At 38.6% G+C, this 19,358-nt stretch overlaps 1 protein-coding gene across 9 annotated transcripts in view; it reads right to left on the bottom strand.

Moving 5' to 3' along the window:
* Positions 1–19,358, bottom strand: part of sun1b (Sad1 and UNC84 domain containing 1b) — an 88,786-nt gene that overhangs the window by 32,370 nt on the left and 37,058 nt on the right. For 8 of the 9 annotated variants that reach the window (XM_057860589.1, XM_057860591.1, XM_057860588.1 and 5 more), the window contains 9 exons: positions 18,390–18,473; positions 15,108–15,218; positions 14,918–15,037; positions 14,739–14,832; positions 11,001–11,059; positions 10,722–10,891; positions 6,114–6,377; positions 5,948–6,040; positions 1,958–2,043 (listed from right to left, as the gene is read on the bottom strand). In XM_057860589.1, the coding sequence (XP_057716572.1) occupies positions 1,958–2,043; positions 5,948–6,040; positions 6,114–6,377; positions 10,722–10,891; positions 11,001–11,059; positions 14,739–14,832; positions 14,918–15,037; positions 15,108–15,218; positions 18,390–18,473 (1,081 nt within the window). The remainder of the gene's footprint in view (positions 1–1,957; positions 2,044–5,947; positions 6,041–6,113; positions 6,378–10,721; positions 10,892–11,000; positions 11,060–14,738; positions 14,833–14,917; positions 15,038–15,107; positions 15,219–18,389; positions 18,474–19,358) is intronic. The other variant, XM_057860584.1, reaches the window with a different exon arrangement.

Below are 19,358 nucleotides of genomic sequence, written 5' to 3'. Positions count from 1 at the left end.
CTTTCACCCGCTGTCCTCCCTGGTTCTCACGATTTCAGGAGAGGGTGCTTTAGTGCTTTTTACTGGTGGCCAGGCCACAGGCTAACGCTACAAATCACGGTGTCGGATAGCGGCCCTAACCTTGTTGAAATGGCTGAACTGAACTGACGAGGTGCTGTGTGTGTTGTGTGTCTGTGTCTGTTTTTTGGGGGTTTTTTTGCTGTTGTTTTGTATGCATGCATGCTTATATTCAAGGTAAGCATGTAAGTTGGATCCCATTGCTGAGACACATATGTTAAATTAACTTGTGACTGGAAAACAATAAAATGAACTTTATAAAAAAAATAATAATAATAATTTTTAAAATGACAACTTAAAAGAGTGAATAGGGCACGGACTGCATCTAGCAATCAATATGTCACTTTATTTTGTATCTCTGTATGTGTGTGTGTGTGTGTGTGTGATAGCTTTAATGAGAGTAAAGCATTCAGCATAAAGTATAATCCAACAGTGTAGCCTATAATATGACCGTTTAATGGTCACAGCAATTTTTCTGTATGCGCTTGCTTTATTCTATGTCGTTACTGCCATCATAAAATCTTTTTAAAAAATTTCGTGTGTTTGCACTCTATGGGGCAGCTTTGAATCTCATGACACTTTGTGTAATGACAATAAAGGCGTTCTATTCTATTCTATTCTATTCTAAATGTTTCATTGGCAAAAAAGCAATATAGCTTTAATGTGTGTGTGTGTGGGGGGGGGGGGTGCATGTGTGCGTGCATGTATTTAAAAAATGCTCTGGGGGGAAAAAAACCTGAAACCTTGAAGTAACCACTTGTGTTGAGTAATTAATGCACAGTAGCAAGCAATTAACAATAAGTTGTCTGTTTGAAATGTACTGTTCAAGCTGTAAGTCATTTTGTGTTACAATGACATTTTGCAAAGTCGTCATATTGATTTTATAATGCTGTACATTGTAATATAATTATAATTTGCTGTACATTACAAGCTGTTATAAATGTTCATACTTGAATTCTTATTGTTTACAAGAGATTTTATATACTTAATGTTTAGACTGCATGTACAATGATTATATATTGAAAGCTGGTAAGTAAATCAACGAGAAACGGTTAATTTGTATTTTATGCTTTGATGCAGATTTTCAAATTATATAACAGTCCGCTTGAGCGAATTTATCATTATCGAGGTAAATTTGCCCAATTTACCCTGATACGTACTTAAGGTCATATCCTAAATACCCTATAGAATGAAGAAAGCTGCGGCTAATAGTCCAGTGCAGCTTATCAATGAACAAATGCCATTTTCCTGACAAATTTGGGGGGTGGCGGCTTATAGTCCGGTGCGCCTTATAGTCCAAAAATTACAGTACTTCATTTGTTTGTGCTTGGTTTGTACTAAAAACAATTTGATTTGTGCTGCTATGGTTTTTGAGATACTAACAATTCCTTTATAGGTCACTCTATTGAATCTAAGGTCAACGAGCCCCCATTGTTATTGAAAATGGCTAAAAATGGTGTCAACTGTATCGTTTTTTAAAATATTGAAATATTAATTTTGAGTGATGACGTCATACAGCCCCCAAATTTCAAAATGGAACCGAAAGGATGCCATTTGTTTGTGCTAGTTGTTAGGGCTCTCCTCTATTATTGAGAGTTGGTACGCTACTTCAGCTTCGGGTGTTGGATACGGAAGAGCAGCAAGTGACGTCATCACTCGGAATTAAGATCAAGATTTTACAAACGATAGCAGCAAAATTTTTACAGCGCAATCATAGCACACTTGATTGACGTCATTTTTAATCAAAATGAGGAGATTGACCCATAAAAGAAGTGTTAGAAACAATAACAGCACAAACAAATGACATCATTTTTCGATAAATTGCATCTGATGGGGCCCAACCTCACAGATGTTTTGCAAAGGCATCCCCACGATAAAGTGTCTTCCTCGGTGCGTGTACCTGTGAATAGGTGCGTCTACAGCGGGAGCAATGACCGCCTCTTCCGTTTTCTCTTTGTCCACGTTGTATTTCTGCAGCTGCTGCACCTCGAACAACAAAGGGGAAACAGCACAGTCACTGGACTACCTTACATCAGAAAGCAAGAAATGTCCGATAATGACTTTTTAACCGCGTGGCCTTCAAAACTGCCATACACCCCCCCAAAAATGCCACATACCACCCCCAAATTTTTATTTTTTTTGCCAATTTGCCACATACCAAAAAAAAAAAAATGCCACATGGCAAAATCAGTTTTGCCACGCAAAATCAATTTTTGCCACATTGCAAAACTTTTGACTGGACTCACTCAATGAAGTATTTACTAAAGACAAGCATCTTTCTACGTTATTTTTGTTTAAAAAAAAAAAAATCACATTATGAAGGCGGCACGGTGGGACAGTCACATGTTTGAAATTTTGTTAGTTTTTTTTTTCTTTCAATATTGGATCGGAGGACTATCAGCAGATGCTCAAAATCAGGTGACTCGGGTGCAAAAATATGCCATTGGGAAATCCGTAAAAATAACCTTTCTGTGAAAAATAAGACAACTTCACTTAAGTTATAGAAAAAAGTGCCAAAACAATGGCACACATATAAATGGCGGAAAACACAGTCAAGGCTGAAAAAGCAGTTTCTGCTCTTGCAGCCCTCTTTAAAATAAATTGCTGAGGTTTAAGCCAAAAGAACTGTTGTGTTTGATAGACAAAATACTGCCATAGCAGATTCATGGAGCAATAAGCCCCCAAACTTTTTTTTTTAATTTATCCATTTTACCCTGGAAACCCCTGTTTACAGACGTCGCGCAACCGCTTTTGTTTCAACCTAGCCATAAAAAGTTAAGTAATCGTATTAATTTGAAATGTCTGTCATTTCTAGCTTAGAATCATTTATTGGTGTCTAATATATGTCTAAAAAATTACTCGCATATTTTAAACTTTTCAACAAATTACGTCACAATTAAAAAATTGGCGTCTGTAAAAAAAAATCACTCATATCTACCTCATAACTATTGCTTAAGTGTATTTTTTTCGTTACGGTCTCATTTTCCAATATTTTAGATGATAAATAATTGATCCAAACAAAGAAAAATAGAAAAGAAAAAAAAAAAATTAAAGGGTAAATATATGAACATCTCAATTAGTCCTTTATGTCTGCGATTTCTGCATCTCGACCCTTGTTATATTACAATGTTTCACACAGAAAATCCCCCAAAAATCCAGCTGTGGCCATTCACAGCTGTGTCTTGACACCCGGTGACACATGCTACATGGAGTTTTTGGATCAAAAAGAGGTGATAATATCTCTTTAAAATCATGGCGTCTTTAATTATGCTCTCGCCTCCAGTTAGGGTTTTGCTGTTCAAATTTTTTTTTTTTTTTAAAATGCCCTCCTGTTTAAAAGTTTTCTTCCCCCAGAAAATTGAGATTTTAAGCTTTTCAATGATGTATCGCACATGCATACAGGACAATTTTGAAAATTGGCCAAATTGGGGGTCCGAGAGCAGAACTTCAAGTCACCTGAGTGTTTTCCACCATATATAAATTGAAATGAGCCTAAATGTCCTAATTGCATCAAAGAATAACACAAATCACGCTTACAGTAGTTACCCCAAAGAGCCACTAGGGGGCAACCAAAGCATTCCAAATACAGAAATGCAAACGGGACAGTTTTAAATTATAATTATGTGATTAGTTACTTTTCTTAGTGACTATTTCTTTTTGGTGACGAAGTAGTTGTGTTTATCATTCATTGTTTTTTATTTTATTTAACTCTTTATTGTCATTAACGAAATGAACATTGTGAACAACGAAATTTGATGTGGCACTCCAGTATAATATGCATTTAATTAAAATTAAATAGGAAAATATATACTCTAGGGCTATAAGTGAGTAATTTTAGTTTGTTTAGACCAGGGGTCCCCAAACTTTTTCCTGTGAGGGCCACATAACCCTTCTCTTCTCTGATGAGGGGCCGGGGTCAGTTTGTAACAGAAAAAGTGTGACGATTGCAGGAGTGCCTAAATGTAAAAATGTATTGTTTTTCAGAAAGCCACAATCAAATAACCCTTTCTGGATTCTTCACGGAACCAAAGTAAATAAAATAAAAATGATATAATATAATATAGTATAATATAATATAATATAATTAGGGCTGTCAAACGATTAAAATTTTTAAGCGAGTTAATCACAGCTTAAAAATTAATCGTAATTAATCGCAATTCAAACATCTCTAAAATATGCCTTATTTTTCTGTAAATTATTGTTGGAATGGAAAGATAAGACACAAGACGGATATATACATTCAACATACTGTACATAAGTACTGTATTTGTTTATTATAACAATAAATCAACAAGATGGCATTAACATTAATATTCTGTCAAAGCAATCCCTGGATAGAAAGACTTGTAGTTCTTAAAAGATAGATTTTAGTACAAATTATAGAAATTTTATGTTAAAACCCCTCTTAATGTTTTCGTTTTAATAAAATTGGTAAAATTTTCAATCAAAAAAATTAACTAGTAGCTCACCATTGTTGATGTCAAGAATTACACAATGCTCATGGTGCATAAAATCAATCGCACCCAAGCGCCAGCAGAGGGAGACAAAAAACACAAGTAACAAGTGGACATGACACTGCTGTCATTTTAATCTGTTTGAGCGGGGCATATGCGTTAATTGCGTCAAATATTTTAACGTGATTAAAGAAAAAAATTAATTACCGCTCGTTAACGTGATAACTTTGACAGCCCTTAATATAATATAATATAATATAATATAATATAATATAATATAATATAATATCATATCATATCATATCATATCATATCATATCATATCATATCATATCATATCATATCATATCATATCATATCATATAATATAATACAATATAATCAGGGGTGCACATAATTTTTTTGCCCAGGTTCTCAGAGGAGGACCTGGAGATGTGACTTGGTCCTCATTGAGCTTGAGAGCCGACCCACCTGATGCGATAAATTTATGACAAGCTTTACTTAGAGTCAATTAACTTTGATTAATTATATTAACAGTTAATGCTTGATTAACATCAACTGGCACAACAAAATTGCCATTACTTTGAAGTGAAATGTAAAGAAATAAACATAAAAGCACCAATTCAAAATAAAGGGCATTATGCGGCTCCCACGTTAACTCCAAGCCTTTTTAAAAGTGGGATGTCCTCCTCATAAGACCTCATTGAACGTGGGGGAACACGGAAGTAATTACTCAGTGTGGCCTGCCTCATCGACATTTTGAGAAGTTATTTTCCCGTGTCCGCCGCAAATAGAGTGGTCAGCCATCGGTGCGCAAAAGCGTATGGAAGCCGTTGAGGGCCAGTACGCATGTGCGGACCACTTATGTGCACCCCTGAATATAATATAATATAATATCATGTAATATAATATAATATAATAATACTGTATTAATTAAATAGATAATAACCAAATAACCATTGCTCAGTTCTTCACAGAAAAAAGCCAGGACATAAATAACTCTATTGGGGGAAAAAAAAAAAAAAAAAATATATATATATATATATATATATATATATATATATATATTTTTTTTTTTTACAATTTTTTTGTTGTTGTTGTTGTTCAGGGGGCCGGACCAAATGTGGCTGCGGGCCGTATCCGGCCCGCGGGCCGTAGTTTGGGGACCCCTGGTTTAGACTGAAATATGTGCAACACAGAAGTAGTGCAATGTGGTCCTAGAATATGAATAAAAATGTTCTATAAATTGAAGTGGTCAAAGTAATGTGCATGTTCACGGTTTAGTACGGGTTACATATACTAGCTAAAGAGCGTTTATGGGGCGTTCATAGTTTATCTTTGGTAGTAATGGCTCTCTGCAGTTTAGTCCTTGTAGTGGCGCAAAACAGACTAATAGCCCTAATAAGAGAGACTAGTTACAAGTCTACCTAACGTACCTCGGTCCTCGCAACCAAAATGCCGAGCTGAGATTCCAAGTCATCCAAGCGTGCCGTTTGACGCCCTTGAAGCGTTTTCAGCTGCTCTTCGCTCTACGGGGCAGAAAGACGACAGGCTCGTCAACCACAGCGCCAAACTCGACATGGGACAACTGCGACACAATACCTGCACTCGGAGCTCTTGGCCTCGCTCCAGCTCTCCTCGCAACACGTCCAGCCGCCGCTCCAGCAGGGAGGACACCCACAGTCCTAGGGTCTCCTTGTCTGTCTCGCTGTGGAGCTTCTCCTTCAGGTTAGCGTACTGGGCCAAAATGTCTGCTTGATGGCGCTCCTGATTCTTGTCGCTTTGCTGGACTCGCTCCCACAGCTGAGCTAGCTGGCGCTCCAGACGCTCCAGGCGCTCAGAGTCCACATTATGTACAAGTAGCGGCTAAAGGAATAAACCATAACCATACAGAGGAATAAATGGAGATGACATGATCAGAATTCTTAACTTGGGGTTGGAACCTCACGATATGGTACGCCATACAAGGCTCACGATAAAGATATGGCGATACAACAAATATCATTGCATAGGTCAGTAAATAATTCCACAAGATTTTACTATACAGGTAATAAACACAAAAGAGATTGACCGATTTGGGTTTTTCAGGACCGATACCGATTATTAGTAGTTAAAGGGGCTGATAAATGAATATTGCCTCCAAAAATCACTTAAAGTGTAAAATATTTTCATTTAATTTGCTTGTAATGAAAAAACACAAAAAGGAATGGAAAAAAATAAAAATAAATCATTATCATTTTACACAAAACTAAAAATGGGCATGACAAAAGTATTGGCACCTTTTGAAAAATGATGTGATGCTTCTCTAATTTTTGTAATTAACTCATTTGCTCCCGGAACCGTATAAATACGTTTTATTTTTAAATGCTCAACTGTCCCGCAACCGTATTTATACGTCTTTTGCGTTTTTTTTTTTATAAGAAGCATATATAGCTTCCGCTGTATCTGAGAAACAAAGAAAAACGCTCCAAACCAATTTTAAAGCAATAAAACTGGCCACTGGAGGGCAGTAATGCATTTTGGAAGACTAGACAAGCCGATTCAACAGCAGTGAACGGCCGGCCAGCATTGTCAAAGCGCTGGCGGATTGAGCCCAGGCGGCGCTCCTTCCGGACAAAACAACGAGAGGACGCCTGGGACACCAGGCGCTGGACGATCGTGCAAAACGAGTGAAACCCCCCGTGGAGCGGCTCGCCTAGCAGACTCCGCAGAAATGCAAAAATAATCCATTTTTGTGAGACAGACAACGATGAGGGAAAAGTTTACACAGCTGACGCGGCGACAACGGCGTCATCTCGGCGACAAACCGTCATCTCTCAGTCGTTGTGTGTGAATAAATTGTTACTATTCTATCTAAAGCTCTATTTGTCTGGTTGTTCATAGTATTTTGTAAAAGGAAAACATTATTCAGATGTTTGGGATGTAACTAATGCAAAAAATAGCTTTGTTAAAGTCAAAGTTATGTTTGAAATGTATGCGTTTACAAAAAGCTCATTTTCTCCGTTTTTTCATCATAAATTGGAAAATTGCTCAAACTAAGCTATTTTCTAATGCTGATTTCTAAAGAATGGAAAAAGATACGAACTTACTTTTTTTTTCTGCTGAAAGAAGAGAGTCCAATCTTTCTTTTGGTGGGTTCAAAGTTTATATAGCAATAGAACAATTTTCTGTGGGCCTTGCAAAATCAGTCAAAATCCAGAAAAAACGGCCGGGAGCGAACGGCCTTGCTCTGGTGAAAATGGCTGGGAGTGAAAGAGTTAAGAGCACCTGTTACTTACCTGTGGCACATAACAGGTGGTGGCGATAACTAAGTCACACCTGCAGCCAGTTAAATTGGATTAAAGTCGACTCCACCTCTGTCCTGTGTCCTTGTGTGTACCACATTGAGCATGGGTAAAAGAAAGAAGACCAAAGAACTGTCTTGTGGACTTAAAAAGCCAGATTGTGAGGAAGCATGGGCAATCTCAAGGCTACAAGTCCATCTCCAAAGACCTGAATGTTCCTGTGCCTACCGTGCGCAGTGTTATCAATAAGTGCAAAGCTCACGGCACTGTGGCTAACCTCCCTTGATGTGGACAGAAAAGAAAAATTGACTAGATTTTACTGGTGCACGATAATTATTGGTCTGATAATTATCGGTCCGATAATAAGAATTATGACATTATCCCGATAAATCTAATAACATTATTAATAGGACCGATAATATGTATTGTGCTGGCTTTACAGTGACTTTACACACTAGGATAGGAAAGCAGTTGACCATTTGCGGGGCATTGCTCCCACCTGCTGGTCAGAATAATTCTTTGCATCTATTTTTTGTCACAGTAGTTTTGTTCACATTACAAGCTCATTCAAATACACATTGCGGTGTCTAGCGGTCGCATTGACAATCGTGAATGCTTCCTGTTACGTTTCCGCCTCGGAAATATGTTTAAGTATTTTATGTTTACTATAACATATGGATGTGCACCATATGTTTACTTCTGTGGTGAAGGGTCATATGTACAGAACTTCATAAATTGTGTCATAGAAGCCAGCCAATGCTTTAGTAGCTCAAGCTAGTGTGCTATGCTACACATATAATAGTTGTGTATATAAGTGTATTGTGCAGTTTGTCTTTTGAGTATTGAATATGTGTATTTTACTGTTGTACTTTCACATTATTAAGACGAGTGTCTTCCCATAAAAGCAAGAAAAGACCAAGCCTTGTGGTTTATGGAAGTGCATTCATTTTTAGCTGGCTGTCGGGCAGTGCAGAAGTGAAACGCACTGTTTTGTTCATGTCATTATGAAAAATCTGGTGAGCTCAAAGGCAAATCATTGTTGAATCCACCACTAGTTTTTTTTTTTTTTTTTTTTTAAACCTCCAGGTGTTCAAAAACTTAGGTTATACATTTAAAATATATATATATTAAATAATATATATATTATCGGTTTTCGATATCGGCATCTGCTTTGAGGAGCAGGAAGTTATATCGGTTTCAAAAAATGGATATCGTGCACCAATACTAGATTTTAACAAAAGATTGGTTGGATGGTGGATAAAGAGCCTCGACTAACATCCAAACAAGTTCAAGCTGTCCCGCAGTCCGAGGGTACAACAGCGGCAACCCGTACAATCGGTCGGCATCTGAATGAAAAGGGTCTCTATGTTAGGATACCCAGGAAGACCCCACTTCTGACCCAGAGACATTAAAAAGCCAGGCAGAACTTTGCCAAAACTTACCTGAGTAAGCCAAAAACGTTTTGGAAGAATGTTCTCTGGTCAGATGAGACAAAAGTAGTGCTTTTTGGGAAAAGGCATCAACATAGATTTTACAGGGGGGAAAAAAACAAGGCCTTCAAAAAAAGAACACGGTCCCCACAGTCAAACATGGCGTAGGTTCCCTGATGTTTTGGGGTAGGTTTACTGCCTCCGGCACTGGACTGCTTGACCGTGTGCATGGCATTCTGAAGTCTACCAACAAATTTTGCAGCATAATTTAGGGCCTAGTGTGAGAAAGCTGGGTCTCCCTCAGAGGTCATGGGTCTTCCAGCAGGACAATGACCCAAAACACACTGGAGACTTCTAAAGTGGCCAGACCTGAATCCCACAGAACACCGGTGGAGAGATCTGAAAATGGCAACCTTCAAATCTCAGAGACCTGGAGCAGTTAGTCAAAGAAGAACGGTCTAAAATTCCAGCCGAACATTGCACGAAACTCATTGATGGATACCGGAAGCGGTTGTTCGCAGTGATTTGTCTAAAGGTTGTCCTACCAAGTATTGGGCTGAGGATGCCAATGCTTTTGTCCGGCCCATTTTTGGGAGTTTTGTGTAACATGATAATGAAACATATTTTTCCCCATTCTTATTTGTTGTTTTTCATTGCAAGGAAAAATAAATGACGATATTACTACCAACACATTTGTAATTGCAATCATTTTCTGGGAGAAATTGAGCATTATCTTATGCTTTTGGCCAGCAGTGTATGTAAAAATTTCCAAATATCGGCACCGATAATCCATCTATCTCTAGCCTCTAGTTCCGTCAATGGCAGCCATTGAGTTAAAAAACACTATAGAATATTTTACTAGTCGATTAATCGATGGACTAGTTAGTTCGAATAATCGAGTAATCGGATAAGGAACATGAAAAATTAAAATACCCCAGCTGAGCCTAAGAACAATTGGCTATCTTACACAGAAAAAATCCGCTAGCTTAAATGCTATAAAATGCTATTTTTTTTTTTTTTTTTTTTTTTTTTACAATGCTCTTAACAAATGGTTCAGACACATATTCCCACAAAAAAACTGTTAATACACCTATAAACTAAATCATGAATGCATTAGAAAACATTAGCGCAAACAAAAACTTGGCTAATGTTGGTCTTAACAGGGAGCAGCTGGTTTCAGCCATGAGAAATGAGTTATATCCATTGTTGCCACCTAAATCAATGCAAACACTTTCAAAATAAACCAATACAACGCCACTTTAATTAAACGAATACTCAAAACAATAAAATTTAATTCGAATACATTTTTCTAATCGAATACTCTAGTTAATCAACTAATCGTTGCAGCACTAAAAAAAGACGCTATTCTAGTGGAAGATTTTGGCAGCAAACTGTTGGTTCTCATTTTTAAACAGTGACACCTTTCTAAAACGATGTTATGATTCTTGGCAGGAGCATATCGCTTTTGTCACACCTCTACCTACAACCCATCTTACCGGTGTCTGTGAAACGGGGACCGACGTCCGATCCGGGGAAGAATCTGGAGCAGACGCCGGCAACCAGCTGGACAGGTAAGTGGCGATAAAGGAAGGATGCCACTGGGTCACGTTCACGGGCGGAAAGTAGCCGAGCAGGACAGCGCTGGACGGAGCCCACAGCCACCAAGCTGTACCACAACAACCCAAAAACACCATAAATTGCAAATAATTTCTAAGAATGGACTACTTTTACGATTATTTTCAGAGTCGACATGGGTTCATAAGTTGTCAACACACCCAAGAGCAGCAGAAGGGGCAGAAGAAGCAGGCGAAGCTTCCAGAGTTTGGGGAGGCATCTGAAAGTGACAAACCGCCCAAATGGACAACAATGCACATTTGCTACATTATTATTCTTTTTAAACTCACAAATGAAGAAAAAACTAGGGCTGTCAAATTTATCGCGTTAACGGGCGGTAATTAATTTTTAAATTAATTAACTAGGGCTGCAGCTATCGAATATTTTAGTAATCGAATAATCGACTGAAAATTCTATCGATTAATCGAGTAAACGGATAAAACATATTTTTAGGTGAAGAGCAATTATGAATATACATGAGAAAACAAGACATCTAATATTGAACCATTTTCAGTCAATGTCTTTATTTTCGATGTACATTGTTGAAAAAAGCCAACAATTGCATCTCAGATGTAACTAGAATAAAAAAAAGAGTAATTCACTGCTTTCACTCAAAAAAACTTTAAGGTCTTATTAAAAAAAAATATATATATATATATATATATATATACAGAGGGGAGAACAAGTATTTGATACACTGCCAATGGGTTTTCCCATTGGCAGTGTAATTTCTTACCTAAAAATGCCATTACGCTTGATAACACACATCACGTAAAAGTTAGGAATTTTTCCCACGTGTTTCAATTGAATTTCTATTTGTGTCAAGCTATTTTTAAGTTCTAGTTAAGTTTTAAGTTAGTCTAAACTAAGTCCTGATAAAAAATGAGTTTTTGCAGTGTTCAAATTAAATGTATGATACAGGGTGTATTAGAGCACATTAGGGACCAGTGCTACTTGGTGTTTTATCCAGCAATGACTACTGAGCTAAAATTGATAGTTAGCATTATTAAGTATTTATTTTACACCCTCATCACTCCACAACGCTATGTTATGTTAAAGCCTGTATGTAAGACACGTTAGCCGCGCATCAGCAGTGGTCATAATTAATAGAAACCTAGCCCTCCGCAGGGCTAACGTTACGAGAGCTAGTGACAGTAACGTTAATCTTATTTATTAGCGCTTCGCGCTCTTTATCAGCGCTTAGCGCTCTACTGATTTAAGATGGCGGCTGTTTACTAACGCCGCTGACTCTGTCATTTCACATCTAGTTCAACATACACGTGATCTCTAAGAGACCCATCAGACGCTACCTGCTACCAACGTAGCATCATGCGGGCTAGTTTTTAGCAACGTTGGCGTCTTTTGTAGCGGGTGTCGGCTGCAGTAAGTTTTTTTTGCTTCTTCCTCTACGCACGTGACATCAGCGTGTTGTCCCGCGTTGATAGTAGTCCGAGCAAAACGTGATGCTTAGAGCTGTCAAAATAAACGATTACTCGAGGTGAATAAAATTACTCGGATCAGTTTTTAAACTCGAGTTGCTCGAGTATTCGTTTCAGCTCTACATTTAACGCATGCGCGGAATGACCCACTCACGCATTGCCACAAACAGACTACAATGACGCCGTTTTATGTATTTTGAGAGCTAAGAGGCAGAGACAAGCGAGCGGAGTGGACACCGGCATTCATTGGAACCGCGCTTTTTATTGGCAAAAGCTTTGGCATTTCTTCCACAACAATTATATCTATTGTGGCGAGCGATGTTGGGAATGACAGGAGATGATCTTTTTCTTAACACCCTGTATTGAACACAACGCGAGAAGATATACTGTTTGCAGCCACCACTGACAGTCATGGCTGCCCAACTTCCCATCATGGATTCGGGCAGAACAGTTAAGTCGCTACAGTATCGTTTTCTGAAAGCACAACAAAAATAATATTCCTATCGCTTGAAAAAAAAATAATGTTCACAAAAAAAAAAAAAAAGTGCTCAATGCAAAGAGAACTTTGCCTGGCACTATTCTCCCTGTATTTTTCAAACACTGAGAAATAGTCTGGGACCCAGCTCATTAACGGCCTCTCGAACAAGTACAAAATCAACCGTCCAATCAGATTCATTTATTTGCGTGACGTGTTCTTAACGAGTAACGTCACTTTTGCGTGCCGAAAGTTGTCTCTACAACAACACAGATGGCGAACGGGAGAGCCGAGAATATACAGTGCTGCTCAAAAGTTTGTGAACCCCCTCAACATTTTGGAATTTTCTATTATTTCAACCTGATTTCCTAATCAATCAATTCAGTAGTTTTTTTTTGTTTTTTTAACAGTTGTGTTGTCGAGACTAAATTAAAAAGAGTTTTCATCAACTGATGTAGGTGCAAAATTGAACTGTTTGGTCACAACCAAAACCGTCATGTCTGGCGAAAAGTCAACACTGCATACCACCAAAAGAACCTTCTCCCAACAGTGAAGCATGGAGGTGGGAATGTCAAGATCTGGGCTTGCTTTTCATCCTCAGGACCTGGACAACTCCACATAGTCCAGGGAATCATGAATTCTGAGGAATATTGTCAAATCCTAGAACATAACCTGACGCCATCTGTTTTGAAGTTAAAGCTTGGCAGAAGGTGGATCATGCAACATGATAATGATCCAAAGCATTCCAGCAATACAACCAAGGAATGGCTGAAAAAGAAGAAGATTCGTGTTCTGGACTGGCCCAGTCAAAGTCCTGACCTAAATCCCATTGAAATGCTGTGGCGGGACCTGAAGCGAGCAGTTCATGCCAGACGCCCATCAAACCTCTCTCAACTGACTGCGTTCTGCAAGGAAGAATGGGCAAAAATCCCCCAAAGTAGATGTGAGAGGCTGATTAGTCACTACAGAAACCGTTTGGTTGAGGTAATCTCTGCAAAAGGAGGCGCAATATCCTATTAACTGAAGGGGTTCACATACTTTTGCACACATGATATCTGAGTTTTTCTTAAATCAACCACTTTTGTTAAATAAAGAATGACAATATAACTATTTCTTTTGTTTCAGTCCATTATTTGGAATGTCAGTATTGTGGATTTGGGTATAACTTAACATTTAATAAGGTTATTTTAGTTTTTTTTTACAAAAAATCTGAGCATCGCTGTGGGGTTCACAAACTTTTGAGCAGCACTGTATTCCAATCCGCGGTAAAACCAGTTTTAAATTACCAAAAACACATCGACACAAGTCATTGACAACAGTCAACGTGGCTGGCGCTAGCCATGTTGAAGAAACGTCTCCATTCTCCGCTCACGCTAATTACTTGTCGCTTTAACAATGTCGCGTGTGCCCGTCGCTGATTGGTCCACTCCGCTGTCTGTTTGCTGTGGCTTGCTCCGCCCTCGGAATTTGATCCGGCGGACGGTCGCCAGACTCAAAACGCTGGAACAGCGGTGATTCTGGTAAACCAGGCAAAATAGAACTGGCAATCCCAATCAAAATAGCTATGCAAAATAATAGTCAAGACTTTGGTGAAACTCTATTCAAACATTTCGTTTAGCTCAACAAAAACACTAGATGGCAATATTTTGTCACAATATACAAACTCACATTTATCTTTTAAGAATTACAAGTCTTTCTATCCGTGGATCAATTTCACAGAAAGAATGTTAATAATGTTAATGCCATATTGCCATCTTGTGGATTTATTGTTATCATAAACAAATACAGTACTTATGTACCGTATGTTGAATGTATATATCCGTCTTGTGTCTTATCTTTCCATTCCAACAATAATTTACAGAAAAATATGGCATATTTTATAGATGGTTTGAATTGCGATTAAATAATTTTTAAGCTGTGATTAACTCGATTAAAAATTTTAATCGTTTGACAGCCCTAGAAAAAACCTGACTCAGTGCTTTTACCGTGTCAGAAAGAAGACATTGAGTAGTGACATTAGGGACACAAGGCGGTACCATCCACTGGCGATAAACCACAGGAGACTCCGGCCTGCCTTTGCTGATGAGTCAGAAACAAGACGTGCCCATGATCAGCATCTCCAAAAAATAAAGACTCCATGGTGAAAACGGGACACGTGACAAACCTGGTACCGCTACAACAGTCCACAGCAGCGAGAGGACCATCTTCATCAAGGCCCCCGCACCTGAACCCAAAGCTTTAGCGCCTTTTGACACGTAATGAGCCGGCACAAAGAGCCAGTAACCTAGAAACCCGAGCAGCCGTTAGTCAGCCCGTGCATTGTTAATCAGCGTCACGTTTGGAAAAGAGAAGACCTGTGTAGGCCAGGAGGCTCCGCATTGCCCCCAGCAGTCGCCGAAACCTGGACGACTGAGCGCAGAGAACGTCCTGGGTCTCAGAGTACTGCTTCCCTTTACAGTCATCACCTGCGTACAATGCAATAAATACACATGAAAAAGGATACATTAATACAATTTTTACAATTTACAATTAATACAATAAATACACATGAAAAAGGATACATTACATGAAGTACTTAACTGAAACAAATACAGTGGTTTCATACTGGCTGTGAACAAACTGTACAAGTACATATGAATAAGGACAACGCTAATTGACATGTTAATTACTGTATTTTTGGAACTATAAGTCGCACCGGCTTAAAGCGGAAGTTCAGAATTTTTTACGGGTGGGTTTTATTAGTCGGTGAAGTTGATGTCAACAAATTCGGTGCAGTTTCTCAGTTATTTGTTAGCTTCAGAGCTCCGGCGTGGCGCAGCTAGTGCGAGTCAGTGGTACCATCTTAGCATTTCAACAAAAAAAACAATATTAACAGATCTTAGTCAAATAAATTAAAAATGCAGATCCAGGGTTTCCCCTACATATAACAGATTTTGGCGCACTGCCACACCAAAATAAAAGCCGCCACGCCTTGTATATGAGATTTTTTGTTCTAAGGCCATTTCAAACTTGCGGCAGCCTACTTACTGTGAAGGGTTCAGCGGCAACCTATTCATTGTGTCTTGTACTGTCTATAACTATTAGGAGTTATAGGAGTTAACGATTTCTAAAGGTTAAAAAACGATCTTCCCTCATAACTTTATGACAGCCGCTCGTAGCGGAACGAAATTCAAGACACGTCTGCTGCCCGGACACCATTGACCGACGTACACACAACACTATGATGGATGCTCCTGGATACTGGGAGAGATTTACTCCTTTTTAAAAGACTGGAAAATAAAAGTGTGTACGAGACAGGCAGACTTTTGTGCGCAAAAATTTTTTAGCGCGAGAGGGGAAGAGAGATGGTTCGTTGCTCCGCGTCTTTCAGATGTCCAGCGGTAGTTTTAAGGCATTTCAATTGAAAAATGTCCAGAGCGTGTTGCTAAGACCCATGTGCGTCTATAAGAGGTGAGTACACGAACCCTCTTGTACTGTTTAGCCTTTATTGTTGTTGTTTTTGAGATGTTAATAGTTAGCGCTAAGCTAATTAGTGTATTTCATATGCAGAATGTGAAAAACCATGATTAAGTACAGTGGTAACACTACAAACATCCGAAATATTACAGAAATCTGTTGCTGCAAGTGCTGCCTGGGAGCCTCCAGGTGTGGGCGGGCAGGGAGAGAAGAAAGTGCGCGCGCTGTAATGAGTGCGTATGTGGCGATGTATGAGACTGCCAGATTTTTTTATGAGCTCGGCAATAAACGCCACAAGTTTAAAATGATCAAGAGCACTCCAAGAGTTACAGAAGGGAGGCAACTAGAGCTGGGAATCTTTGGGTACCTAACGATTCGATTACGATTCAGAGGCTCCGATTCGATTATAAAACGATTATTGATGCACCCCCCTCCTTTTTTTTTTTTTTTTTAAATGTTTTCTACATTAGTTCCAAAATTGTTCAAAAATACTCTCAGGCTAAACCAAACTACTATTTCAGTATCAAGTTAACATATAGCAGTAAACAAATATACAAAAATAACAGTAAATAAAAAACGCCAGTCCCCATTCTGTATCAGCAGCTTTAAACTACATTTAATTAATTTAATGTTGTGAATCAACCGTTAAAGTTGTGAAAATTGCTCCCGTTATTCCATAATTTCCCCATTTGTCTACTTTCGACATGTGAAAGTTTTAAAAGTATTTTAAAGATAGATTCAAGTCAATATTTTACCGATTTAGGAGTATTTAGATAAAAAGTTAATTAGGTTTGCTTGGAAGGTTCGCTACAACAGCCTTGCAGGGAAGTGTGCTGCTTTAAGATGGCGGCCGTTTACTAACGCCCGCATCTAGCTTTTTGTAGGTGTGCTGCTAACGCTACCGAATCTGTAATGCCTCTAGTCCTATATAAATGATATCTACCGTAACATTATGTGGATGCACTTTGTAGCAGCTTTTCGGCAGCAGTCAGGTATGTTGTTGTGTTTTTTTATCTCGTGGCATGAGTTGAGCTAGTGCTGTGAGTTGAGCATTGGCATTACCCGAGGGGCCGGGTAATGAGAAGCATGATGTTTAGCAACTCTCGCTCCGTTGCTCATTGACCGCGCGGCGCGCTGAGTGTGTTGTACTTCCGCTTTACTTGGCATATTTCAATAATCGGAATTTGGATGTTTGTGAATCGTTCTCGAATCTTCCACGGCCGAATTGCGAATAATCTAAGAATCGGAAACTTTGCACACCTCTAGAGGTAACACTGTGGAAACAAAGTATATTGGTTAAAAAAAAGTCTTATTTCTAAAGACACTTTGTTTGTGTCCAAAAAATAAAACAAAAAAGCAGCTTAAGGGCATCTTTTTGTTGTATCGGTATGTTTCCATCGTTCCTGTTCAATCATCAGGATATTTTAAATAAATAATGGACATAAATTTGTTTGGCTACTTCATTAATCAGTAATGTACGATGCATCGAAAATCGTGTTCGTCAATACCGTTCAAAAATTGAATCGTAGCCCCCTGAATCGTAATCGAATCGAATCGTGGGGAGCCTAAGATGGCACACCCCTCGTTAGCATGCTAGAAGACTGCAAAAGCATGCAGCTCATTCTGGTTGCGACATCCACTTCCATTTTGGGGATTATTTAGTAGGTGGGGCCAATCGACTGAGAAAGGAAGACTAATTAGGATCGATTTTCATTATTAGGCCTTTTCTGGCACTTTTTGGGGTTGGAATTGTAGCCAAAATATGGTCTGCAATTAAATAAAGTCACTTGCCGTAGTATTTCACGGCACATTTAAATGATAATGATAATAAAATGAGAGAACAAGAGGCTAAAGAGGCATCCGCTAACGTAATTTATTCAAGTTTTTTTGGATAACTATAGTGTAAAAAATAATAATAAAACATAACAGGCCGCTGGCGGTCAAAGTGCAAAAAGAAAATTGTGTTGCACCTGAATATCAGTCCCAGTGCAACTTGTAGTCCAGAAAATACAGTCATTGTGGCATATAAAACTAAACGAATTGAAATCTAGTCATCCAGCACTAAAAGGTTGCTGATCAGTCAATGCGGTTCACACAACCTCTGCGGAAGGATCCAGACAGAAGTCATGCAGGTCACGTGAACTATGACATTCAGAGCAACAGGGAGTGTGAGTGCTTACATAGGGAACCGTTCAAATTGAGATGCGAGGCGTCTTCTTTCCCCAGGTCTTTGACATTCATGCTCCCACAGTAACTGGAGTGAGCTGGAACACACATACACACACACACACACCAAGCTCATTTCTATGTGCTTAATCCCATGAAGTAATATCGATTGCTAATGTCTAAAGCCGATTTTGTAAGCCGACATAATTTTTCTTTAAAGCACATTGACTATAAAAGGCAATTGAAACACATTACAGGTAGTCTTTGGGTTATAAAAGAGTTCCGTTCCTACACTGGCGATGTGACCCAAATTTCCGCCAAAGTTGGAATTAACCCATTAAAATTTCAAAAGAACTAGCGAAGTAGTCCAAAAGCATTGTATTTTGTTTAATGATGGAAGATGCACTGCACTCAGGTGGCAGCGTGGGGTCTGGTCTCGTCAGACATGGATAAAGGATGACTCTAGTTTGGCCCACATAAGGCTGTAAGTTGTTTCAGCTAATATGTATGCATTTGTAATGAAGTTTACAGCTAAAGTTTGTGGAGTTACGTGTGAGCGATTTGCTATGAGAACTTTAACCCTTTAACACCTATGCCTATTTTGGCCGATTTTGCATGCATTTTATGTTGCCTTTATATTTCAAAGAAAAAATTGTTTACAATGGCCAAGTTGGGTCCTTTTTTTCAGGACACCTTGAACTTCATGTCCAAACTGTTGTTTTCTTCACTGACCAATTATAATCCGCATTTTGGACCCAAAAAGACAAAAAAATCCCAAAATATTTTTTCAAAATTTGTAATGTTGATGTCCCATTGACAACCAAACATGCTCGACCAACTGTTTTGAAGCTTGATAATATTTATTCAACTATTCAACAAAAAACAGCAGGTATGGTCATAGGTGTTTTTGGCCTTTACACATACTATGGTCAAAAAAGGTTATATACAGTGCAAAGTAGTGAGAAAAAAAGAAATATATATAT

This window comes from Corythoichthys intestinalis, chromosome 16 (assembly GCF_030265065.1).
Source record: "Corythoichthys intestinalis isolate RoL2023-P3 chromosome 16, ASM3026506v1, whole genome shotgun sequence".
NCBI classification, from domain to species: domain Eukaryota; kingdom Metazoa; phylum Chordata; class Actinopteri; order Syngnathiformes; family Syngnathidae; genus Corythoichthys; species Corythoichthys intestinalis.
This window is presented reverse-complemented; position numbering and strand designations above follow the sequence as displayed.